This window comes from Kryptolebias marmoratus, linkage group LG20 (assembly GCF_001649575.2).
Source record: "Kryptolebias marmoratus isolate JLee-2015 linkage group LG20, ASM164957v2, whole genome shotgun sequence".
In the NCBI taxonomy this organism is placed as follows: Eukaryota; Metazoa; Chordata; class Actinopteri; order Cyprinodontiformes; family Rivulidae; genus Kryptolebias; species Kryptolebias marmoratus.
The window spans coordinates 20,117,265-20,144,811 of NC_051449.1; the positions used below are offsets into that span (position 1 = coordinate 20,117,265).

General features: G+C 38.8%; 1 protein-coding gene across 3 annotated transcripts in view; it reads right to left on the reverse strand.

The window, feature by feature from the left end:
* The window catches only part of LOC108238316 (low-density lipoprotein receptor-related protein 8), a 129,697-nt gene that overhangs the window by 86,840 nt on the left and 15,310 nt on the right, over window positions 1-27,547 (reverse strand). For all 3 annotated transcript variants that reach the window (XM_017420317.3, XM_017420318.3, XM_017420316.3), the window contains exon 3: window positions 3,434-3,556. In XM_017420317.3, coding sequence (XP_017275806.1) covers window positions 3,434-3,556 — 123 coding nt within the window. The remainder of the gene's footprint in view (window positions 1-3,433; window positions 3,557-27,547) is intronic.

The window sequence follows — 27,547 nt, forward strand, 5'->3', positions numbered from 1 at the left end:
ACAACACATGGCTGCCCCGCTGCTCAGCTGGGCTCGGTGAAGAGCGGCTATTGAACTGAGGAATGACTGTGATGACGGACGGTTACATAGTGCAGGCGGGGCCTGTCACTTGTCGTCATCACGTCATCACGTCATTTGCTTAAAGGCGTGATTAAAGGTGTCTTCAGCCAGGACACGCGGGAGCGTGATATCCCATAGTACATATGTTGTACCTCGTTCCTTTCCTTCAGGGAACAGTAGTTATATGCATAACATTACGTTTTTATTACTGCTAGTGTTATCTTGTTATAGCTATAGTTTACAACTGTTTTATAGTGATATGTGATAAAATTGAAGTTGCAGCAGTAACAGTAGTTGAATTTTTACTTTTAAAAAGCAATTAGATAAAGTGATACATTTTCATATTTTTGTTTTAATACTACAAAACAGGTATTTTTGCTCAAAGTTATCATGCTGTGAAAACGCCTCCAACCTAAATGAGCAAGAGAAAAGCATGCTTAAAGATGTAGAAGATGATGATTTGTTTCAATCCACTACGTTTATGTTTTAGGCCTCTGATACACAGACATGAAAAATGTGCTTTGACAAAAAAAAATTAAAAACCTTTGTTTCCTCGCATCATGAGAGTCCAGGCAGAAAAAAATGTCGCCTAAACACTAAAAGGATAACATTTGATTTGCTGTGTTTAGTTAGTATGCAGCTTAGCTCCAATCTTTTCAGTGAGCTTTAATTTAAATCTGCGAATTAAACGAAGATAACATGACATGGATTGTTTAGTACGTTTAAGTTTTAATTATGTATGAAAGCTTTCCACACATTTTTCTATTTAATATTTTTAATGTATTCATGCAGTTTTAAAAACACATGTCAGTTCATCTGATTTACACAGCGTGTGTGTGTATGCATAATATCTAAATTATAGAATATTGACCTACATTGCAATGTTTGGATTCCTTGTGAAAATGTTTTTTTTTCTGGTGTATTGATTTCAGCTCTGTCTGATATGTTTAATCCCAAGACAGTCTCAAGAAGCCAGTGGGGAAAAGAAGAAAATTAGAATTAAGGAAAGAAAACAATAATTGATTAGTAATCTTCCACAGCTGAGTCGCTGTTTGATTTCAACTCACTGAACCCCCATCAGGGCTGCTGTGTAGGAGCCACGAGGCTGACAGTAGCGAAAAAGTGAGCCGGCCAGCAAACTTTGGTTCCTCGCAGCTTGGCAGAGAGATAATCGAGGGCTTTCTTGCGTTTGCCATCAGACAACATTGAGCAACAGAGCGTGTGGGCGAGTGAAGGCAGGCGAGACGGCTGAACTGCCACCGGAGCCAAGACAGCGAGGGGAAATGATCAACCTGAATGCAGGTTCCAGGAGAGCCAAATTAAATCTCGTCTCAAACGTTTGACTCAGGCGTGACAGGGAATCTGGATGCAACACAAAAATGGCAACATAATTAGTGGCCACAGTGTCTTTTTCATGTTCTTAGCACAATAAATCCGATCAACCATAACTGTAGATGCACTGCAGATGAGGAAAGAAAAAAAAAAAAAAAAACCCACAGAATTCAGTAACAAAAGAGCTGTCCTCAGCAGGCTAAGTGACTGCATACAGCAACTGGACAAGACCGGTGAAGACAGGCAGTTAGAAGGCCTCACGTGATGTCTCTGTTTTCTGTTTTTCTGCCACAGAAACCACACCTGGCTAAAAGCTTTCGTGTGTTTGTTTCTTTCCTGACCTTTAAACCCTTAGCTTTGGCAGATCCTGTTTCTAGCTCTGCTGGAAGTTTCTTCCTGTTAAAAAGGAGTCTTTCCTCTTCACTGTCGCCTGCCGTCACATGATTGTTCAGTATGGGGGTTTGCAACTAAGTAAAGATTCAACACAATATGATGCTTCCTTAGATAGACAATTTTTTACTAAGTGGTAATTTGTAATCTACTGAATCTGTCTTAGAAATGGACTGAATGGACAGGTGGTGGACACTGAAGACAGTGGACGATGTGCATTTCATTAAAGAATGTAAGTTTTTTTGTATAATGCCTCAAGAAGACTTGTTGTGAATTATACAGTAAATAAACTGAAATGAGATGTTTTAATCGAAGTCATCTGGTAGACTACAGGTGTCTCAGGATGTGTCTGACGAAGTCATGAGCAGAAAAATGAAGCATGTTACTTAATTACTTGTTTATTGAAAGCTTTTAACTGCAAAAGCCAAGTTACTGGCAAATTAAACATATTTTTTAGCTGTTTAAACTGGACACATACGGATTGCTTTCTTGCAGCTAATATAATATTAGAATAGAATAGACCCCTTTTATTGTCTTTGCATTGAAATAAAACCTTTTTCTGGCTTTTTGAAAAGAAACATGACCATTCCTTCTTTAGAAACAGGAGCTCTTATACAAAAACACATGATGTGAAATAGTATAAAAGAATATAGAAAACACGAAAAGCATTGCAGTTTTTAAAAAGAAAAGAAAAAGAATAAAAAGAATGAATGTGTTCTGTACAAATCAAGCAGTCTGTTTTGTGGTAAAAGGTGGAGGTGGGAATCTGACATAGTTCAGTTCACATAAGGCTGCTGGGTAAAAACTTTCTTTAAACTATATATATATATATATATATATATATATATATATATATATATATATATATATATATAAGTTTGGAGCATAAAAAACAGATACATAAAGAAGTGAACAATCCTCACAGACTTTCCTCCAACACTTTAATCATATGAACTTACTGATAACGTTATCAGGATCTTACACTAACTTACTAGGAAAGACAAAGTCTTATTTTATTTATATAAAAACATAATATTGAGACAAGCCTAAATTTAGGCCAGAATTGTGGACTAGAAAGGAAACACTAAGAACTGAAGAGTAAAAGAAGAAAATTTATATAACTTGAAAATAAAAAACACATCTGAGTGAAGAAGGAAAAAGTTGTGCCAGAATTGATTATTAATACTATCAATAATTTTATAGGCTTAGTCATACAAAGTATAAAGTATTTGTATATGCGTAGAACTTTACTGTTTTATTTTGTATTATTATGATTTGATCAATACCATGCTTGGCTCTTCAATGCTGATGATGCAGCCCAGAAAGTTACACCGTAGTGACATAAGCTTCACACTTTGTGGGTAGTTGTCACATACAGAAACGTTTCGAGAGTTACAAAAGTCAGCAAAACTGCAAAAGTACAAAGTGTCAAAGGAAGGAAGTAACCAGCACCCGACAGTCACAAATAAAAGCAGTTAAGATGGTTTGTACAAAGTCGGTAACAGCAAACCAGAGACTCAGTTGACGTCCGTGTAATTAATTAATTTCAGGAGTGAAAGATTGATTGGGCAGCCACAACCACAGCTTTGAAAACCAGACTTAAGCTGAAATCAATATGTCCTCATTGGGAGCAGCTGAATGAGATACTTACTGCAGGTCTCCTCTGCTTCATCAGAGCCATCCGGACACTCCGGTTCCCCATCGCACCGCCACCGTCCCGGGACGCACTGTCCATTTAAACAGGCAAACTCTGCAGGAGCACACGTTTTCCTGGCTGTTTAGACACAAAGGCACAAAAGAAAGCACAGAACAAAAATTTTAAAAATCAAAAACATGTACAAACAGCCTGAGGCAGTGATTAAAGTCTGTAAGAAACTGCCCACTTCATCTGTATCTAGTTATCATTTCTCTCATCAGAGGAGATCGATCTCATCATTTCGCCTATTATTTCTGTGTTCTCCTCTCCACGACTCTCTCCTAATACCCCTCTCTAATTTTCTCCACTTCTTCTATTTCTGGCACGCTCGTTGTGCTGCCTGCCTCTTACTCAATCTGCCTGGTCTCTGAAATCGGCCTCCTGCTTCAGGAGCCGTGGAATGGATGTTAATCACTGACCTCTGAAATCTCAGGAAGGTTAAACACTTCACCGTTCAAACCTGCTTACCGCAGAAAGCTACAAGCCAGCAACGCCGCGGGCGGAGACACACATCGAGGGCGGGGAGGACTGGAACCGACATTATGATCAAACACGAAGAGGTTATCGGTTACTTTCACGGCAAATTTCAGCGGCAAAAGCATCACCAAACACACAAACTCCGCTCACAAAGATACACCCTCTACCTGTAGCATTAAGCCTGCTAACACCCCCGAGGAGTCAGACGCAGGCAGAGGTCAGAGCCAATCAATGTTCTAAGCCTGTTACTCCTGCAGGATCTGTAATACAGACTAATAAATTACTGGCTAAAAGCTCTCAGCAGAGTTGTCTGGTCCTGTTATTGTTGTGCTACAGCTGACTCAGTCCTGTTTCATATAGAAAGATGCTACAGGGCTGGGATTTCAGCACAGGATGGAAGGTGGAGTACATCACTTTACTGAATTTGCTAATTAGTGACTCGGTGTAGGTGAGCTCCGTGCACATTTACAGCGATTGCATTTATTATTGTTCAGCTAACAGACGCCGATGATTGAGCGCAGACAAAATGTGCAGGAATGGCGCAAAACGGGACGACTTTTTGTTACGCACACACCTGCTCACCTCCTTGGTGCTGGGTTCATGGTGCTGCTGCAGCCTCCTTTGATCACATGTACAGAAAGGTTTTGGTGCGTTGTGCTCTTTCTGTACAAAAGCAGAGCACTCCTCAAAACCTGACCATTCTGAACACTTCAGACAGCCAGTTTGGTCTTTCAAAACAGGAGAAAACACAGACTGTGAGCAACCAAAAAAGAAAAAAAAAGAAGAAAAAAACAAAAAATATATAAAATAAACCACAAAAATGTTATTCTGGTGCAATTTGAAACAATTTACTGCGGTAGCTTTCCTTATATATTGATAGGCAATTCTGAAATGTGGGTCCTCACTCAATGTAAACAAGGCACTTGGCAGAATTTGCCAAAAACTATGTGAAAGTTTGACTGAGCCACATTAGGCTGGATGCAGTCTGTGTGGGTAAACAAATATGGTTGAATCGAACAAGTGTAGAGTTGAGAAGATAATATGAGTGAATCTGCTGCTAAATATGAAAGAAAAGAGTAAAAGTTGAGTAAGACGACTGTCGAGATTAAATATGAGGGCTCAAGCAGGGTGGTGGAGAGTCATACAGACAGAGATCAACATTCAAACATTCAGTTTGTAGCTTTTTCTAGAGTGACAAGTTTACTGTTTCAACTTAACCCATCTTTTTATCTGCATACTTTGCTCAACAAATCTGAGCTTAAAGCCATACCAACACGTATTTTCAGTCATAGGTAAAAAAAACACACGTGGTAGTTGGCTGTCAGTCACAAACTTTGCTTACAGCTTATTTAATTAAAGGACACATTAACCATCAATAAGAGAAAACACTGTGTGGATTTTGCTTCTTACTTTATGAAATCTATTTCACCAGTCTTCATGACTACCGTTAAGAACTGGCAACCTTCCAAACAAAACCCCCATGAGAACAATATTTTATTTGCATAACAGCCAGTTGATGGCAAGAAGGCGTTTCTTGCGAACACAAATGGGAATCCCTCAGACACAGTGGGTGTTTTCTGGTGAGAGCTCGTCTTTAAAAACAAACAAACAAAAACAAAAAAACATGATTGGCCAGACACTCTTTTCATGAAATTCATGAAAATGCTTTGTTTTTAAGCTAAATGTGCTTCTACGCTGATAGTTAAGGTGACCAAGAAACTAGAAAAATAAGATTTGCATATGAGCAAAGATAGAACAATATTTTTATTTTTGTCCTAACAGTGGTGTGTTGTACGGTTTAGAGCTCAGTTCCTTTTATACTTTAACAAAACTTGTCCAATTTTACGCCTCAATCATAAATTTAGGCATGATGAAATATATTGTTTACTGATGTAAACATGGCTGTTATTTCCACGAATCTCTTATACAGCACTTAAATGTCTAAGTCTACTTTTCTTCTTACACATTCATTGAAGGTTTTGCTCAAATATCATGGTCAACATAAAGATATTTGTTTTTAAGGGTAGTAAATTTGAGTTCGAAAGTAAGATCAGAAACCGGTGTGAGTGGGCTCCATTATCCATTTGACTTCACCACAACCATAATGAAAAGTACCAATTAGCCTACTGTTAGTGAGTCACCTTACTGAACGTTTTAATGATACTGGGAGTTTTAATACATAAATACAAATTGTTTTAAAGAGGTAATACAAAACTAAAAGCTGGACTCCTAACCCTGCGTAAGAGGAGTGAACGGAGGAAAACTCCTCCCTTTTAAAGTGTTAATATAAATACCAATCACATCTTCTACAGAAGAACTCCCACTGATTAAAAGACACACACAAATTCCTACTTCTGTTGTGTGGAAACTCCTGACTCTAACAACCAGCCGCCGGTGTGGCTACATCGGCTTTGTGTACGACGACCATCATTTAGTCCCAACCACGCAGGACGCTGTAGTCGGAGCTCGGCGTTAGCTGTTCGTCAAGAGTTTAACTGTGAGAGGGAAGTTTCAGAGAAGATGGCGTGAGGGTTTAAAACACGTGCTGCAAATTGTTAGAAGACGAAGAGCTAGCAGGGTACAACTCGTGCGATGGATCATTGCACTTAATCATGCTGCAAAAGAACGGGTAAGTAACCTCAGCTTTAGTGCGTTCTTTTCCTTTGGCTAATTTAACTCTTATGAGAAAAAATACAGTTAAGCTTAAAAGGTTTTACATCAGTGTTTAAACATAACCTCGATAAGTGTGTAACTTGATGCAAAAATATATCGTGGTTACCTTTCAGGCATTGCTGTGTACAGCTGCACAACGCTGGTCACCATCTCTTTGAGTCGATCACTAGAAATTAGAAATTATTTTCCACCACAAATTGTTATGTTCCACCAGGATGGAGTCATGAGGCGCTGGATGCATTATGGATGCTCCGTGCAAATGCTGCATGCAGGAGTGTGGCTCATCTGTTTAAAGTTGGCATCTCAGCTGTGCTGTGCATCTCTGTTGAAAATGTCCACTCCAGGAATTATTCAGATGCGGCACGGATTGGCACAATGTGTGGGAGTTACGGAAGGTCCACACATTTGGTAATAGCTCCAGGGGAATATCATACAGAATATTCCAACCACTCCGTAGTAATGCTGGCAGAGTTTCTGACACCTGACTGGATTAGCTCCTGTTTACAACAACAACAAAAAACAACTAAACTTGACATATCCATCTCAGAAGTTAACAAGAATCTGATGATTGATTCCTATTTGATTTCTATTACAATGACAATTAACTCTCAGATTTAGAAATCAGGTCATAGAGGTGGACATTATTTTTCATGTCTTTAATTTTTAGTATTTTATGCCCCGTAAGGTTTGTTGTTGTGAAATTACAATTCTTCTACCTTCTAAAATCAAGTCTGCGAGTGGGTTTGCTTATCAAAGACCACATTACCATACCCACTGGGTCCTATTATTCAACCTCATAATGTTTTCAAGTCTTGAGTTGTTTTGGGAGGTGGTTGCTGAATTGTTTAGAGACAGGTGAGGATGTTGTGGAATGTGGGCATGTAAGTGCTCTGGGGGTTGCATAAATGTGTTTTTGTGTGGGAAGCAGAAAACGTAACAGGCTGGTCGCACACTATTGTGAGACTTTACTGGAATATGAAAAAAAAAGTAAGTTTATTTTGCATTGACATGACCTGCCAGGGATGTCAAAGGTGAAGAAAGAAGTAATAAAAAAAATCTGGTCTTAGAAAATAATACAAAATAAAACACATATTTGTAATACGATCTGGCAATTAATTTACATTTTTTATTCTTTTAAGAAAACTCACCCATGCACAGGAAGAATACTTTAACTCCGTGAGAAGAGGCTCCAGTTAAGTTTCAAACCAAGCAGGTTTAGAGCGTGAATGGATTCAAATATTGGTGCAACCAGAAATCTGACTACAACACACCTTAGAGACTCAAACTGCTTTATATCAGAAAAGTCTCTCCTCTCCAAATGTGTCGCCATGACTTAGACACTCCCACAAATAAACATGCAAACAAATTAAATGTCTACATCTACTAACTATAACCCTGCACTGTTTCTATTTAGTAGATTATAAGTGTTGAAACAGTGTTTGTGCATTGTTAGATATGTCCAAAAGGAAAGGTAAGTACTAAAGAGAAACAAAGCAGTTGCTCAGCCGCCGTTATCAGCTGTGTCAAAGCCTGCCACACCATGAGCAGTTTACTGATGCTGCCGCATGCTTACATGTTAAGATAGCATTACACCCACAGAATCACTTGCTTGAACCAGTTAAAGCCAGTTTTTTGGCGACACATAGTACGATTACTGATATCACAATGATGTGGCACTCAGGCAGAGCGTAGGACGTATAAGAATCGACGATTCCTTTGTTCCAGGCTTCTCTCTGCTCCATCCATAAGATGTTGTAAACAGAAGTCCCAGCGCTAGAGTTGTATTCATTTTCTGCCTTATTAAAATAAACAGTTAAACTCTAGTTCTTTTGTAACATCATTCTTAAATGGTTAATTTTTTGAGTTCTCCTCTGTGATAAAATGACCGGAAGTGAGCCGAGGGTGGTGCGTCGGCGAAAATATGGCACAAACTGGAGCTAAGTGCTTGGGGGCATGCCCTCTATGGGGACGTGGGGTCATGAAAAGAGGTGCATGTAAACACTATAGTTCTTAGTTTATTTCAAATTTTAGTTTTAAAGAAATGACAAAAAGTGAACTCTTCATCACTTTGGATACAAGCCCTTTTTTAATTCAATCTTTATGTTTTGATCATTTTTCTAATGTAGTTTTTCTGTTCAAGTTCAACCCACTGATTCAAATGCAATCTGTTTTTACAGAAAACTGGAAAGTGTTTGCATTTTATGCTGCACATTTGTCTATTTAGTTCCTCAATTTATGTCTATTAGCCTTTGTTTCTGACAATTTTCCTTCTTTCATTGTAAAGCTGAGATTTCCACTAACAGATGCACCTTAGACAACCAAAACTCTCGTTTTTCTGATTGTATTTATAGAATTTCTATGCTGGCACAGAAAAGCACTTGTATGAGAAAGAAATTGTTACTTACTGAATATTACATTAACTGGCCTGTTGTGTCAGAGCAATAGTAGTTCAATCATGGCTTGTTAATGTTTGCAAAAATCTGTCCAATAGAGATGCTCTAATAGGATGTGCATTTCAGAATAAACAGATTTTTCACCTTTTTACCACTTTTCCTGCCAAATAGGTTGACCTGACATCATTATGAAACTAATAAATACATATCAGTACTGACATCAAAACTCACTTTGTTTTTATCTTTATTTATTCATCTGGTTCTTTCATGTTTTAAAACGTTTAATTCTTCTAAAGCTCGAGTGACTTTTAGTTTATGGCTCAAAAACAGAAGCACATTTATTAGTTATTTTTCCTTTAAGAACATAAATCAAGTGTGTGTTTTCAGTGCGACATGCCACTCATGTTCTCATTAAAGAAAATGATTGTGTGCCTGAGTTAAAGGCTTGCTCCATGCAGGATGATAACCCTGCTACGTGCTACATGACCTTTTAGAGTTGCGGCTAGAATATAAAAATTCCACCTAGGGTTGAATTTTTCTACTCTGCATTATCTGTAATTATACATTTTAAACTTAATTTCTCATATTTAAACATTAAAATATCTAAAATTATGATCAAAGATCCCCTCTAAAATGGATCAATTCATGTGCTGCTGTTACATGAACCTCTCCCCACTATCAGCAGTACCATTAACTGAACGCCTCGCCTTGAGTTCCTGTTAATAATTAATATTTAATTTTAGCTGCAAGGTAAACAGACTTAAAAACAGCAGGGAGTAAATATTCTAATTAATGAACTTTTCAGGGATCTGTTGTTTTATTCCCTCAGACTTTGGGTAGCAGATTGTGTGACGTGTCTGACAGGGAAAACCCTTTTTAACTTTTGCCTTAAATTACAGTTTAGCTAATGTAAATGTTAGAAAACCTGTGCTGCTGTTTTACTCTGGAACATTTCAGAACTAGTGTCAGGACTAAACTAAACAAATTTCTCCAATTTTAGCTTCTCTCCATTAGCTCCCTGTCAAATTCAGAATAGAATTTAAAATCTTACTTCTAACATACAAAGATCTCAATAACCAAGCTACATCTTATATTAAACATCTTGTTGTTCCATATTTTCCTAACAAAGCACTTCGCTCTCAGACTGCAGGTTTACTTGTGGTTCCTAGAGTTTCTAAAAGTAGAACAAGAGGCAGAACTTTCAGTTCTCAGGCTCCTCTCTTGTGGAGCCAACTTTCAGTTTCTGCCTGTGAGGCTGACACCCTGTCTGTTTTTAAGATTAGACTTAAGACTTTCCTTTTTAATAAATCTTATAGTCAGGGTTGGTTTGGGTTTCCTGAGTTATCCCTTAGTTATGCTGCTTAGGCTGCTGGAGGACAACACATTTCCTCACTCTGCTTTGTAATTTGTATTTGTAAGTATTTCTATCATTTTTCTACCCTTTTCTTTGTCTTCCTTTCTTTAGGAACTACACTTAGACCAGCCATTCTTTGTTTGTCTGTCTCTTCCCTGTTTTATTAAACCCCAGCAGGTTGAAGCAGATGGCTGCTTGTCCTGAGCCTGGTTCTGGTTCCAGTTCTGCTGGAGGTTTCTTCCTGTTGAAAAGAAGTCGTTCCTTTCCACTGTTGCCAGTGTGCTGCTCAGGATGGGAGACTGTGACGACAAGAAGATTCACCGCAATCTGCTGGCTTCCATAGATAGATAACTTTTACTAATTGGCTCTTTATAATGTATGGGCATGTTTTTGTGCAGTGCCCTGAGACGTCTTTTGTTTTGACTTGGTGTCATACAAATAAACTGAATTGAATTGAACTGACTCTCTTTGAGGAGGGGGGAGTTGTTAAAAAGTGTTTCCCTTGTGCTACACCCGCCACAGGACAAAAAAAAATAGTAAAACTTTACTTTCAAAATACACAAGAAGCAATAAATATTTATAAATCAAAACTCCTATTTGTTTGCATTTTGGGGCCTTTATAAACATGAAAAAAATAAAGCAATCGTCACTGAATAATTCACACACTGCTGACTCAGCACCAGGTCTTTGCTGAGCCAGGAGGTGGGCTCATATAGACCAGCGGCCAATCAAAATGTTCTGAACACCATTAAAAAACCCTCAGTTAGTTTTACTTTTACTCTTCTTAATTTAAAAGACAAAATACTTCGCTTCAACATGAATAGGACGGTAAACTAGCAGTGGAAACACATGAGCTCGTAGTCTTTCATCTTCCTGCAGTTTGTGTGTTTTCTAGGAGGCAGTCACGTAGCGCCAGCAAATCAGAGCACTGCACAGAGATGCCTTACAATCACCGTTTCAAGTGAATTCATGAACGCTGCTTGACGCACCACTTATGAACCTTTTCAGCTTCTTTTAATATCGCCACCTGGTGTTTAGGGTCCCTGCTGAAACAGCTGTGTGATTCCCATTCGCAGCAGCATTTACAAACACGATCGAGCATCAGAAAGGCAGCGTGTTTCCAAACACAGATTGCGTTTGGTTTTTCAAAAAGATTGGTAATATTAAGACATCTGCAGGTATAACGGCACAATCGTGACATCATTAACCGGTACGCCTCTGAAATATCTAAACTAAATAGTGTGTGCAAACCTTATGCTTGCTTTATAAAGAACTGGCAGATGGTAAAACCTACTTATGATTATTGTAGCTTTGAAAGTAAAGATACACACAAAAGATTTAAAGGCATCACACATCCAGCCAGAATATTTAGATTTATGAGCTCTTTTAGTCAATTCCACAAAGATGACCAAGCTTGCTGAATTTCAGATTTAATATCAAGCTCGACATTTCCACCCCCATAAAAAAGTCGTGCATGGGAGTTTATATTTTGTTATTTGATCTGATCTCCATAAGACAAACAATAAGACAGACGACTGCAGGATTCTGAAGCTAACACTGGTTATTATTTGACTGCATGAATAAATCTCTCTCTGATACGTTACGCGGCCCCTGCAGGTCAAATCTGTCGCCTTCATGCAATTTCTCCCGCACAATCCACCTGAGCTCTCCACTCATTTCAGTCAATCAAGGTCCACGAGGGCCATGGTTCACTCGGCAATAATTACTCAGGCCGGCTCATGCCATCTGCTTGGGATGACTTTCTGTTTTATTAAGGAGAAGTTTTCAAATGTTAGTCTCGATGGGAGGGGAAAGGGGTTGAATGAGACCAAGAGGAAAGTGACAAGAGAATCAGGAGAAGCCACAGTGGGCATGATAGAAAGTGGCAAACACAGTAATAATATTTAATGGAACAGAAAACGTGACCCTGAATGGAAACAGGCAATATAATGGCACAAACTAAATAGCCAAAGTAAGGCTAACTAGACACCTGAGTAAAGTCCACACATACAGTTCTAATTAGGCCTTTCTGTTAAACTGTTATAGACAGAGACAGTTTTAGTACATCTGAGAAAAATCTAAACAACTACAGTTCAGGGTTGTGTAAGTCACTGATCAGGAGCATTACAAATGACCCGTGTGATTTCTACTTAAGGAGGTGCAATGAGAAGAAGCTTCTCGCTTCAACAACCCCACCTGGAGCCTCCTCACCTGAGGACCAAGTCAACATTTCTCCATCTTCTCTTCTTTGGTTTTTATTTTTCATCAACACAATTGATACGTGCAAATGAATGCCTGTGTGAGTATATGTTTGTTGTGACACTTGAACTACCCTGGATTTGCAAATATACATTAAATTAACTTTGTTATAAAACTAGAAAACGAACTAAAAGAGTCAATTTTATTTGTCAGAGCCCCTTGTGGCAAATCATAACAGTGCACATAAAATTGCACATTAGTCAGTCACTTTCAGTCCCATCTTTATTCAATCCACATACTCATTTTTTTTTTTATTCTTAGAATTTTTAGTTGATCTACATGCTCAGAACAAAGCAAACTGTGCTTTGATAAAAGCACAAACTATGTCTGTAAGGTGGCGTCTGAGTGGGCTGCAGCTGTTGTTGGCAGCTTAAAATTCTGAGAAAACGTGCAAATTTCCCACTGAAGTCACTGAATTCAGAGCGTTTGTGACAAAGTGACCAACAAGCTGTGTGCTCATGTTTTGAACAGCCTGTTTTTTGAAACTCACAATTTATCTTTGTGCATGGCTTGAAAAACTGCATTCTTGGCTGCACACATTATTTTGCAGCCGACATCAGCCTGCTTTGTAGGCTATTATATTTCAGGTACCATACAGTCATGTTTTGCTGCTGATTTGCATTTGGTCAATCCAACAGACTCTCACTGTCCTTTATGTCCACATCTGGTTTAGATGATAGCCGTGACAGAAGAGAAAATGAGAAAAATGTAAGTTGATTGAAGCTTATATCTTCATTGCTATATTAAATAAAAATAATGCACGTTGCATGTTTTCTAATCTTGTGCAGTCACCATAGCAGCCGCCCCAACGTTTTGTGATTTAATCTACTTTTGTACACTTCTGAAACAAAGAAATATAGATTTAGACAATTTTTTTAATAACTGTTGTTTATTGTCATCATTAACAAAGCAATTGGATTGCTATTCTGTAGTTGAAGACTGTTTGCTTCCCATCTAGGAGGTTTTATCAGTTCAAAACTGGAGAAAGCTTCTCGGATGGAAAGTGAAAAGTCTTCAAGTACAGAACAGAAGTTCAGTTTTTGTTTTTTTTTTGTTTTTTTTTATGGATTTGCCTTGTTCTGGTTAACTGAGAATCTACACCAGCATTTCTCCAATTTATACCAGCACTTAAGGGGGGCTACTCACTGCAGTTCGCCTCCTGAAAAGATGAAGCACCACTACTGAGAAAATACAGTCCCTAGAAGAGAAGTCATGCGGAAAGTAAATTTTTCATATACAAACATGAATCATAAAATGTCTACAGAACCAAACCTGCTTGCAGAGTCTTAATCTAACAGTTAAAATGATTGGATTTATCAGTGTAAAAACAATAAAAAAGACAATGTATATTAATTTCATCCCATGTGACTGTGTTGCTACAGTCTGGGGCAAACTATCTCACAAACCGCTACCTGGCCTCTGTAAAAACCAACGTTGATAACTTATACTGAACAAAAATATAAACACAACACTTTTGTTTTTGCTCCCATTTTTCATGAGCTGAACTCAAAAATCTAAGACTTTTTCTATGTACACAATAAGCCTTTTTCTTTCAAATATTGTTCAAATATTTGTGTAAATCTGTGTTAGTGAGCACTTCTCCTTTGACGAGATAATCCATCCACTGCACAGGTGTGGAATATCAAGATGCTGATTAGACAGCATAATTATTGCACAGGTGTGCCTTAGGCTGGCCACAATAAAAGTCCACTTTAATGTAAGTTTTTGGAAACGTCCAGAATTGGTGTGAAATCGGACATGCGAACTACGAACGACTGCAATCAACAGGTTTTCTGCACTTGCACAACTAGAAAAACAACAGTAATAATGGCAGATAGCAGAGTGCTGTTTGCGCTGCACACCTTTTTGAATTTATCGGCGTTTCCGCAGTCAGTCCAAACAAATGTCCGTCTGTTTGCCGTTTCGGATGTAACTGGTTTCATGCTCGAGACGGAACTGTCCGTGCATATGTGCGTGTTTTTGAAATACAAAAATCATAGCGCCAGCTAGCGACCTGTCGTGAAAACCACAGCAGATTCAAGGTTTTTTTGCAAAACAGCGATCGGGATCACAGTGTTGCCGTGTAAACGTAACGTTTTCACAATCAACATCAGAAAAACTCTAATGTTTTCAGTGATTGTTTCCATGTAAACAGGGTCATAGACAGTAAAGGAAACTCCTGAGGTGAATACTAACACATCAGCAATAAATACGGCTGCAGTTTTTTTGCACTTTTTAGTGCCCAAATATCAGCCTGCAGGGCAAACAAGTATTTAATGTCACTGACGATCAACAACCATCAGCATTATATTAAAAAAACTTTTATAACCGTGAATTGAAGTTCATCTAACAAGGCTGCCCAGTGGCCTGATGTGTCATTATGGAGAATCCCAGGTGGAGTGTATTTCTCATACTTGTCACAGTCTTAATTACGAAGCTGCTTTATTTTGCCTTTTTAGCTATCGCTCATGAGTGGAAGTTACACTGAACCAATAAATCATTATTGTTCAGCACGCTAACTTTCATGGTTGGTTAACCAGGAAAAGTGTTTTTAGTTCTTTCACCTTCATCAAAAAACAGTGATGGTGGTGTTAAAATTTCCTCATAAACAAGTCGTCTTTTAGTAACATTAAAAGTAACTGATGACTTCCACATAACAGTTTTCTTTGATAAAGTGCTAATTTATGTGCATAATCACTGAATAAAAGAGATACTGTTTACCATTTAAATCTTCTCTGCGGCTGGACTGAAGCCACAAATCTCCTCTTTTATTGCCCCTTTCTCTTTCAAGAAGTACACAAAATTAGAAATCAATATTTGTTTGTGAATATGTGCCGTGACAAATGCAACACAAAAGCTTTAAGATGTGACATTGCTATTATTTGCTCGTCTGTACCAGCAGCTTTAAAAAAAAAATTTCCCCCAAAAGAGGGCGAGGCCGTTTGAAAGACAAGGAAGTGATGCGACATAATGTTCAAGAGCAGAGAGGCAGCCGGCCCTCATTCATCTAACATTCACTCATTTACACACATATTCACACACAAACCCTAATCTATTACAGATTTTATTTATTTTTTACAACAAAGTATCTTGATAACAGCTGTGTCCTTTTGGTGGCCAAGAAGCTTACAGGTAATGCAGTAATTAGCATTTTCTCCTGCATATCAAAAGACAAATTGCCTCATTAGCTCAAAGTGAAGTATGGGAGAGTTGTCAAAGCAAGAAATATTACGTATCCTGTTGGTGTAAACCAGCGTGCAAATCACTAACCTTCTAAAATTAATGGGATTTTACAGCAGGCTGTAAAATACAGCATCAACAAAGCCCGAGACAAGCTGTTTTCAAAATTGTTTTTGTAACTAATTATTGAGTTTAATTAGGTTGACTTGAGTGTTGAGGTTCCCTCTAAGTGCCAGGTGTGGAAATTCTGATCACTTTTTACTTTTGCCTCTAAGGTTTTTATTTATTCAGACGCTACAAGTAGCTAAATTTATTATTTCTCAAGTAAAGAAAAAGTCTCCTGTTAAATCTCTTTATCCATCGTTTTCTGTCAATAAAAAAATAGTTTTTTCCCTTTTTTTTCCTGTCAGATAGCTCTTTGTGGTTTGTGGTGAGCCAATGGAACCGCAGGTCTGGGCTGAGTTTTAATTCAGCAGTGGCTGATCGAGCATTGATCCGAAAACAGGGACATTTGTGGAGTAAATCTCTTGTGCTTTCTCTAATGATCTACATGTTGCCCTTTCAGAGAAACTGGCCAAAATAAATGTTGAATATTAAACTAAAGAAAAGACATGAGACTTTTCTTAAGCTGCACTTTGGGGCTGTCAATGAAATAACATGTAAAGATTTTTAAACCAGAACTATGTCTGCTTTGTTTTTAAACTAAAAGTAGTATAGTTATTAGGTAATGAAGTATAAAAAGTTCTACTTTATTTTCCCTGACTGGAAAACTGGTGCTTCGCTTTATGTTTAGCTTGTTGCCCCTGTTTAAATTTTGTGAAAAGACACAAAAAGTTCATAAAATTTGACAAAAGTCATCGTTGATGAATATGGTACCATTACTGAGCCTGTCAACAGATCGGCATCATAAGATGCAAGATGTCAGAGGCTGCTTGGTGCTGCTCACTGCACAGCATTTTCCTCTAACCTTGTGTCCTCGTCAAAGACACATACTGTGCTAATTTTAGCCTTCAGCCCCCTAAAATAAATTATTTTTCTCTCTCACTCATGGGCACAAACACCTCAAGCAGGAGGCTGGGCAGCAACCAGAGCTGCTTGGTCCCTGTGAGGAAAACAAAGTGACTCACGCCAAGGACATTTTAGGTTCAGCTTGGCTAAAGTCTAGAAAAAGGACAATATTAGACAAGATGCACAGGTGGAAGTGTACCAGCTACTCACAGAGTAGCTTGAATAACCAAAATATACATATTATCATTTTAGACCAAAAAAAGGGAGGTGTTTTTCTGGTGTAAAATGTCCAATCTATACTGACTGTAAACTCCAGCAAAGGATATCCTACACATTTTATAGTGTCCCAGAAAACTAAGTTTGATCAAACGTGAAAAAATATATATGAACGGCTAATTAAAGTTTACAGCATTTTTGACAATTAGCAATTTTTACCCAGTATAGTAATGAGGTGACAACTATGAGTTGGCCAAAAAAAAGAAAAGAAAAGCAGATAATGTTATATATCGTTTCTGCTTGCACCGCATTGTTGAAAAGATTTTGAACAAGAGTGGTGGCTCTTAAACAAAGCAATTAAACAAAGCAAATATGTCAAGCTCTTTAGAAAACCCAGGGCAGGCGGCCATTGAACCTTTTGGGTTTTTGTGATGGTGGAGGTGTAGAAAGGTGGTGGATAGATGGTTAGTGTCTGTGACTCATGACAGGCTACTGAATGTGAGAGCAGTCAGATAATGAACTGACCCACATTAGCTGACAATACTTAGTTAAGTGGGCTCCCACAATAGCAGACTAGTTATCATTTCTTCATTTGAAGCCAGCACAAAGAAATCTCATATGATGCTTTTTCTACTGACACAATTTAAACTGTTTATCTGGGATATTAATTTATCAATAAATTAGGTATTAGGCCCAGAATTTAAATTTACCAACAAACAGAACAACGGGCAGCTGAATGGGAATCAGACACTAAACAGCCCTTTTCACAAAGGGCTGTGCCTCCTTTAGAGCTTACATATGGCATTTCTATAGCAGCATCAGTGATGCAACCCAGCTGTAATGTCACCCAGCATTAAAATACTATTTTTTTTCGAAGGTTTAGCCTAGATTCAGGCAGGAACTTTGCATCTCATTATGGCTTTAAAACAATAGTTGAGCAGTTTTATTTGAAAGTACAGACTCTGCTCTCAATGTGAATCAGCAATCAAACCCCATGGCTGTCAGAACAGTGCGCGGCGGACATGTCGGTGAAATACTGGAGAAAAGGTCCACCAGAAACAGACAATGTAGAAGGTGTGATGGAGGGAATACAAAGTCTCTAGCTGAAGGGTCATATATTGTATGTACTTAAGAGGAATTCCTCTCTCAAGCCAAATGCAATTTATTTTCATTTGGCAGAAAATAGCTTAATGATGTATCAGTGACTCATAGGTGCACTTTAAACTTGAGCAACAAGTACGTGAGTTTTCAATAGAAACTTTTTTCCATTAAATACATGCAAAACTGTGATGAAAAGCCAAGCAACTGAACAGCATTCAATTAAAAAGACTTGTCTTGGGTGCAAAGTGAAGCTGTTTGGGAGGAAAATCAAATTAGTGAGGACACTGGTTATGGCATACAAGGCTTAAACAGCCCCTACTGTTGTTTCTAAATCCATGGCGAGGGTCACATTATCTGCTCTTTTCCAGCTGAAACAAACACAGCCCCAAATCCTTCTTTTATGATAAAAGCTGAAAAAAAACAGTGAGATTCAGAATAAAAAATAATAATCCTACTTGGCAGATGGATGGGTTTGTTGTGGTAATGTTGTGGTAAGTGATTTTTCCCCTCCAGATAATCAGAAATTCATGACTTTTCAACCAGGAAAAGTGCTCCACACGTCTCGTGTTTATCTGTGATTGTGTACTGTACGTGTGTAAGCTGAAAACACAGGAACAAGCTGGTTAGTGCAGTCACTCACCTGCCCCAGAATTTTGTGATAAAGTTTGTCTGGTCTGGAAAAAACAAAAAAAAGAAAACTCACAGTGTGAAGAAGAGTCAAACAGCTGGCACCACTGCCCTTCCCCGCAGAGCCTCAGCTGCATGCTCCACTGAAAATTACTCCAAATCAACACAACAACCAGATGCTCCATCCTCGTGATGTAAAACCGCACAGGCTGAAGCCCAGAGTTCAAATCAAGATTCTGGCAAGAAGAACTTTAAATCCAGCATTCCCATTTTTTCAGCAATTTAACAACTGAAGAATGTGGCTGCAGCGCACACACTGAATCCTCCACAGCCGTGCTTTGCTTCAGTCAAACTGTCCACATCACCTCATCCCTGCACGAATCAAAGTGCAAGTCTGTCTTTTATTTTCAGCTAATGGTGCAGATAGGGGTTCAGAAGCTCACACAGGGCTTTACATTCAAAGATGTCAAAGAGAAAAAAAGACACCATTTTAAAATCCTACAAAGTTCAACTGAAATCTGACATCTTTGAAGTGAACATTTTGAAATCAAAGGCCATAAATTTAGTTGTAAAGTAACAAAATTAAACACTAGATTTGATGCCAAAAAACAAACATCTTAATATGTATTAGCATGCACTTGAAAGACAGCAGATTAACAAGTAGCATCTGATGTGTACATTATCTGCATACATTTGATCCAATTACGACTATTTCATAAATGTGTAAAAACACACATTTATGAACAAAAACTGTTCACCAGCCCTTCAGCAATGATACCAATTAATCTGCTTTTTACATGTGCCTGGAAAAACATAGGAGCGTGTAAAATAAATGGAAAAAATAGGAAAATCCCAACACACTCCCTGCTTTCTCTAAAGCAAATCTTCCTCAGATGTTTCAGTGCAGCTGAAATGCAGGAGGCACTCCTCTTAACAATCATGATTACCCTATCACAAGTAATGACAACTCTCTGACCAAATAACTACACTCGCTGATTAAAGCTGACAAACACCATTCATAAGGCGTGCCAGAACCAAATGCAGCCACTGGTTGGTCTTTCACTCCTGACGTGCGGCTGCAGGCACATTAGAAGCTCTTCAGCCACAACTGGGACTTAAAGAGAACATTACAACAGTAAACATTAACTATGTGTCAAAAAAAAAAGAAATCAATGTCATTGTGCTGCTGGTAGAAAAGTCAGGAGATCATTAAAGTCAATTTTATTCACACTCTAAGAAAATTACTTTCTATTGTTTTGTTTTTTTTAAGTAATGCATCACACCAAAGAATAGACTGATCAAAACCGCCATCGTTCGCACGACACTGCTAACTTGAGTTTTCTTTAAAAAATATGACAACAATCTACTTTCTCATTTTGTAAAGTTGCCCCTTTGTCCTTTTTGTCCTCCCTACACACCTGGTGCGAGTCTCTGATGACCAAACATCACTGTCGCTCTGAATAAACTTGGTTACCTTTGGTGCTCATCCTCAAGCTGTCACCTTACTTACTGCAGTGTGTTCATTCATTCGTGCCGAATAAGGGCTTTGTACTCGTCTTATGGTCTCACTGGAGTTCCTGCCACTGCATCATTTTAAATGTGATGTTTATTATTTTTAATATTTTACCGTACATACCTATGTTTGGAGTCCTGAGTTTGCCTTTGGATCTTTAACTCACACATAGTGTAAAACCCACTGAAACACATTTGTTTACGCTTTTAAATGTCCAATTAACAAAATGTTCCAATCCGTTAAGAAATTACACAAGATAATAATGCTTCAATAGTGCTTAGTTTCATTTTTTTATTTCCAGAATAGAAAATCCAACTTCCTTTTCTTCTCTTCTTTGCCCAGTTGGCATCAGTAAAATACCAGTTGCCATTAAAAGCAATACTTGTTGGCAACAGCAGCTCTGCCTTTTATAAATACAAACTTGTAAATATCAAGCAAACATTCCACTTTTAGAGCTAGAGTGTGCAGTGTATTCCCAAACGCAAGAGAAAGGTATGTTTTGAATACTAACAGACCAACAGCTCGCACGCCTTCACCTCAAAGCTGCTTTCAAAGCCACACCTCTAAAACCTGTGAACGTGCACGTCACACTCAGCTGAACGAGAACACTGTTGAGAACTTGCGGTAAAACAGTGATGTAGCGAACATACAGCTACCGTAGCTATGCAATGTAATCATCATAAAACAAACATTACCTGCCCAACAGAAACACACCAACCATGGTGTCAGTTTCCGTCCCTGTGAGTCTCAGAGTTGTCGCCACCTTGGAAAAGCCATCCCAGTGTTGACTCTTGTTTTGTCTCTGTCTCTGTTCAAACGTTTTTGTGTTTTCAGTCAGTTCAAATGGACAGCATCATTCCTTTTTTTGTTGTTTTTTGCCTCTGGTAGTTGTGCTTGACATTGAAGGAGCAGAAACAGGCTGCTGCTGTTTGGCTGCCATCCTTCTACTCGTGCCTCTCAGTGCGGCAGAGCTCTGTGGTAAAAATCTGGTGCACTCGCAAGAACTGCACAATGAGGGTGCGCGCAGATGTAAGGGTGGCACATTAAGACAGATCGGTCGACTGTTCAATCATTAAATGAAACACGAAGCACGGTAATGGATGAGTAACTGTAATTTCTTCCCCTCTTTTTTGGTCACTCCAATTTAGTAGTATCTATCGGGATGTGTAGATGTAGTTATCATACATGATAAAACATGCTTTTAGGCATATTGCCTACCGCAGCATTAACAAAAGCTTTTGAAGTAAGCCTCCGAATTTAAACAAAAGTCAGAAGAAGAATGAACAAACAGGATTAATGTGAGAGAAACTGTGACTCTTATGCAATTTCAGTACTTCATCTTCCAGGAAAATGTTTTATTAATGGGGGTCAGTTCAATGCATGACTCATAAATGAACCTAAGAGGGAGATTGATCCTGTCTGTCTGTGGCTGGAAGGGAGACGATAGAAACGTAGATATCTGACCATAAAACTGACAGTTAAGGTGTGTGTGCTGGTGTGTGGTAGGGTATAAGTAGGGTATTTTCCCTAAAGGCAGGCTCAAATTGTGTGATTTCCAAAATCCAAAAAGATCTGTACATGTCCTAAGAGCTTCAAAACAAAGCAACTGGACTATTTTTATGCTAGCTGAAATGGTTTCGCTTCTCGTCCAAGGACTTTTCAATTCAAATAGAAAGTGCGGACTTTCAAGCGCCTCAGATGAGAAGCAAAACATCTTCAATCATCAGAAATATTGTAGATCCAGTTGTTTTGTTTCGAAACTCGTGGAATTTGCCGTGTCCTGGGTGGCTGAGAATCTACTCAAATGGCTTGTAGAGCTCGATATTGGACAGTCTTTATAGTAATCTGCCTCACATTGTGCAGTGTGAGATTTAATAGATGCCAAACTGGGCAATTTTGTTGGTGCAGCAGAATCCTGTATGTCACAAACATCCAATAGAGACATCAGTCCAACAAAAAATAAAGCAAGGAGTTGGAGTCGGTGCTCTTTTTCTTAGATTCAGGTGAAGAAGCACTTGGGGAAAAGATGCTGGCCACAGCAGCAATCACACTGCACAATTTATTGATTTTTTTCACAAAATTTCTGATACTTCTTGATGTTTGTTGTAGGTCATGTTTGTTCACGAGAGTGCTGAATCGGCTGTCAATGAGCCTGTCACACTGAACAACGGGAGACCGCCGATTCAAGCTCAAGACCAAAGATTTCCTTACGATTCCTTCACAATGAAAGCCTTCGTTTAAAACAGGTGAAAACTGCACAGTTTGAACCCAGCTTTTTGCAGTATGTCGTGTTTCACGGTGGCGCAAAGTTCTACAGCTTATCTGAAAAGAGAGACTACATGAAGAGAAAAATGAGGTGGAGTTAAGGCTCGCCCCATCCCCTAACACCAGCTGCTATAAGCTGTAAATACAGGCTGAACTTTATCTCTGGGAAATTTGGAACAGAGCATGGCACAGACATTTCATTAAGGCAAAAGGAAATTATGTCAACCTGTAAAAAAAACAGTGCACACCACCTTTAATAAAATCAAACCAAATCTACTCAAAAATGTCACAAGTTCATCCTTTGTCTGCCTCACATGCAGCCAAGTGTTTTTGTGAAATTTAGCTTTCAGCGCTCACCTTGCAGAAGGAAAAAGTATTCCCTCGTGTTTCTCTAAGTACCCATCCCTACATTTGGGATTAGGTTTGGCTTCATGTTATGGTTTGGATCAGAGTTTCAAGAGCTAGCAGAATGAGCAATGTCATCTTTTATTACTCCTGAGTAGCCTTCCATTATGCATACTGAGTTTAGAGGAGTTGTGGATTTGAGAATAAATGTTCTCTGCCCTCTCAGTCACAGAGTATTAGGAAAGCCTTGAGCACAGCCACACCTACATTTGGAAATATGTGCCACACCAGATTACAGCGTCTCTCTACTAATTGAGGAACGGTTAATGGGAAGGGAGAGATTAGCCTTTTACCCTGAGCAGGGAATGAGCCGCATCTTTATTCTTTCCTCTCCTCTCTGTTCTCCTCGCAAAGACTGGATTCCACAAGCTACGCGCACAATGCCCGCTGCAAATTTTCAGAAAGACCCTCGCTGGCCTGAAGACTGAATCACTTAAATCGCTGTGACAAGGCACCAAGAGCCGATTTTACATTACCCACTGCAGACGAAAATTAACATAACTGTAACACTGCCCGAGGTCACATTTCTTGTTCTCGAAAATCTGCCCCTGGTAACAGAGGAGCGTAATTAAGACATAGTCAGATTAAAGGCCCAGCTGCTGTTTGAGCATAGCCCGACATTTGCATGCAAACATACACACGCATTCTGCACATGTGTAATTAGGCTCTCTGCTTCCCTGTGTTTCCAGTTTCAAAGTCTGTTCCTTGTTTTTTCTTTTTTATCTCCCACGAACAGCACACGGTTTGTCACTCAGAGAAAAAGACTGAAAAAGACTGAAAACGGCTGTAGATGATGTCAAGTAAAGGCTGATATTCTTAAATGTTAGCCTCCTCAAATCCCTGCTGTCCAAGCCAAGAACCCAGCAGCCACCCACTGGAGGAACAGAACGCAAAAACAGTGACTAAACGTTTTTCTCCCACAACCCGAGCTGCAGAAAAGCTCGCAGCGGAGGACAACAATGTTTCAGAGCAAGGAAAAAGCGGTGCCCTGCTTTCAATTTAATATTGCACTTCAAAGGACGGGAAATATATGAGTGGTCTGGACAGAAATAATAGTGGAATCCACCACGCTTGATCGCTCAATGATACGGCTAGGTCCCAAAGCAATGATCTTTTTTTTTTTTCCAATAGAATACCACACATCTGCATCTCCTGCACACAGTATCAGTGAAAACAAGAGCAGTGCATCTTCAGGTGGATCTTTGTGAAAGATAAGGATGAAACAGCAGCTACGTCGTGGACTACAGCTTCTGTGATGCATGTAAAGCTCAGACGGCTCCATTAAAAACACGGCACACAAGCTGCACATCGGTTGGCCTTATTTAAACTAATGGGAGGGAAGTGAGGTGATTCATTAGTGCTTTTCAGACTTCAGCCTTAATGGGCTGAGGAATATCACTGCAGTGTTACATTTCTAAACTTTGAAATGTCCTGACACAAAACTGATTTCATGCAGAACTGAGTAGACTAATCAAGCAACGACATGGGCATTAAATTGTAAACTTCCTGGAACGCACCGAGGTATTTTGGCAGAACAACACTGGGAAAAAAGTGGGAATTTAAAAAAAATTAGACACAGAAAAACATTACAGAAGGCATTTGTTTCCAAAGAACCAGCTCTCAAATTAACTTGAAGAACAAAACAGTACATGCAGGTTAAAATAAATTACAGGTTCAGTTTGAAAACGCATTTTAATGTCACAAAAGACTTTTTTTGGGACATTTGTTTGTAAACATTTCTATCCTTCAACAATATCTGGAATTGAGATTCTAACTTAGCCTCCTTAGAATGTAATTAGGCCATAATATTGTTTGTCTAAAGGGCCGTTTTTCAACATTTCATTGTTGTAATACAAAAAAAAAAGATACTATTCTGTAACTGGATAAGATTAAAATTGAACAGAGTAAAATCTTTGAAATTTTAACTCTGTGGAAGATCTAAATTATTTCAATGCTTTCTCAGGACGGGGAACTGTGATGAAGGGAAGACTTGATGGAATCTGCCGGGTTGCAATAGAAAGCTTGTACTAATTAGCATTTCATAACCTCGGCCAAAGACGTTATGTTTTCAGTAGTGTTAGATGGTTTGTTTGTCTGTCTGTTAGCAATATTACTTAAAAACTAATGAATAGATTTTGATGAAATTTTCAGAAAATCTTGTGGTATGTCACAAAAAAACAAGTGATTACATGTCTACAGTGATCCGGATCCTACAATTTTTTAATGACACTCCGGCCTTGGTGGAGGTTTGGTGTGGCTTTCACACACTACTCCAGATTGTTTTCAAAATTTAGATTTTTTTTGCTGTGTTTGCACCTCCCATCCAACTGAGATTTCGGTGAGTAAAAAAATAATCCCTACTTACTGTAAATGAAATGCATAACAGCCGTCACATTGCATGTCAAAGCTTAAAACAAAGATCTCTTATGATCTATTAGTGCTCACAGTATGTTAGGGATGACTCCCACACCACATTTTAGTTTCATATCTGTAACAATGACTTTTAGCCACTTTGATGTAAGATCCATTAGTTGCATTGGGCATTGAGTTGACTTTAAAAGATAATCAGTTGTGGATGTACATTAAATGAATGCTTCCTGTTTCATTAAAAACCATCCACTGGTTCGTGAGATATTTTGCTAACAAACTAACACACAAATGCAATTTCAACCTGGAGAGACTCACACGGAGAGATAGAGACAATTAGAGTGTTTTATTGGCTAGAGGTCTTTGGCGCTCGGGCCCCGGCAGAAGACGAATTTGCAGAGAACCGCTGTGAGCTTGGATGATCGACGTAGGGTGAGAGATTAGGGTAGTCTTCCCCCGGGACCCGGACCTGGTTATGGCGTGGAGGACAAGAAAGGGGAGTCCAGAGGGGCTTGAGAAAGCAAGGGTGGAGATGGGGGAGGCGGCGGGACAAAACTTGGCTGGCGAGCAGGAGGAGCCGTGGACGGGGAGCCTTATATCCCGAATCTGGATGCTAATTGGTAGCTGCGAGCGAGGATCTGCGACGAGTGATGCTGGACAGCTGGGTGAGTCTGCCAAGTTGAAATTACAGCGAGCCTTCACTACATGATTGTCCGCCTTTCACTGCAGCAGGTGATAAATATACTGGTCATTTTAGTCCCTAAAAATCACACTTTTGCTTGAGGGTAATAAGATACTCAATGTAATATTCTTGTACTGGTTTTTTTTTTTTTAAAGGCTGTTTTGTCACAGTTTGATTATTGCTTAGCAGGAGATCTGTATCAGATGTTTTCAGCTGATAAAACAGGCAGAAGTTCTGAAACGAGTTGTACGATCAATAAAAACATTCAGGTTTTCTTCCATGAAACTAAATAAGCTGCTGGTTTCAGCTCCATATTCAGGAACAAGCTCTTCATCCATCTTGTTGCTTTTCCTATTTACCTTTTGGCTTTGTTGCGATAAACACCTCTCTGCTAAACACTGTAAATGCGCTCGGCGCACTGCACTCTCCGTGACAACAGCATGCACAGACAGTGCAGCGGAAACCACAACCTTGACTTTGACCTCTCTGTGGGAGAGTTTACTGGTCATCTCTAATTGGCCATCTGCCTTATCCTTTAAACTTGATCTGATCTGCATCGCTACAATAACACAGCAAGACGACCACTCTAAAATCAGACACTGCAGCGCTCCTCAGTCCCTGCACCCACCTTCCACAACAACCTCTTTCTTCTCACCTTTTCCACTGATCCGTGTCAAATAACATCCTTTTCCACAAACCCAATACAACATTTCATTATGAGTAAATTGTCTGTTCTGGAGTTCAGCCTGTTTGTGTTTCTGAGTGTGTTCAAATGTTTCAGTGAGCAAGAGTAGCCAGGGGTTTTGCATATAAATGTATCTGTCTGCAGAGCCTAGTTTCAAAGCTTTGATCATAATATGGCCCCTAAAGCACACAAGGTACAGGCACAACTCAGACGAACCATCTGCCAGTAAACATTTCTCACCACTGTTGATTTTTCAAACCATTTCCAGGAAGACACTCTCTGAAGGACAGCTTTCTTTCTTGTTACATACAGTCAAGGTAAATATGAAAAAAAACAACTTTAAATTATCTGATTATTATGGTGAATGAAATGTAAAAAAGAAGAAAAAAAAAACGGTGCCTGAAGTTTTCTCATCATTTCTCTTTTTTCTTTGAGTGCTTGTAAAAATCTATTAAGAGCTCCACATATTGCCGTAATTAGGCATGAAAATGACGGTAAAAGAAATTTAATTTCAAATCAAGTCAAGGTTCATTACTGTCAGAGTGAGTTTGTGCAGATTCATTACGTCTAAATTCTGATGGAACCACAAGCTGCTTCTGGAACGGAATAAAATAAATTACACTTTACCAATACCTACAGAAAACGACATTGACTCTGTATATTATTACACTCCACATAAAGTCATAAGAAATAAAAATTAAATTAAACTAGAGAAGTTGCATTTCCTGCGAAAATGCAGTGTGAATGCTTTTTTTGCTGAATAATTTTGCTGAAAGCGGCTGAAGATATGCTGAACAGCTGAAGTTTAATGAAAACGCAAAAAGTGAAACAGAAGCTAATTTGAAGAAGATTTGCATAAGATAG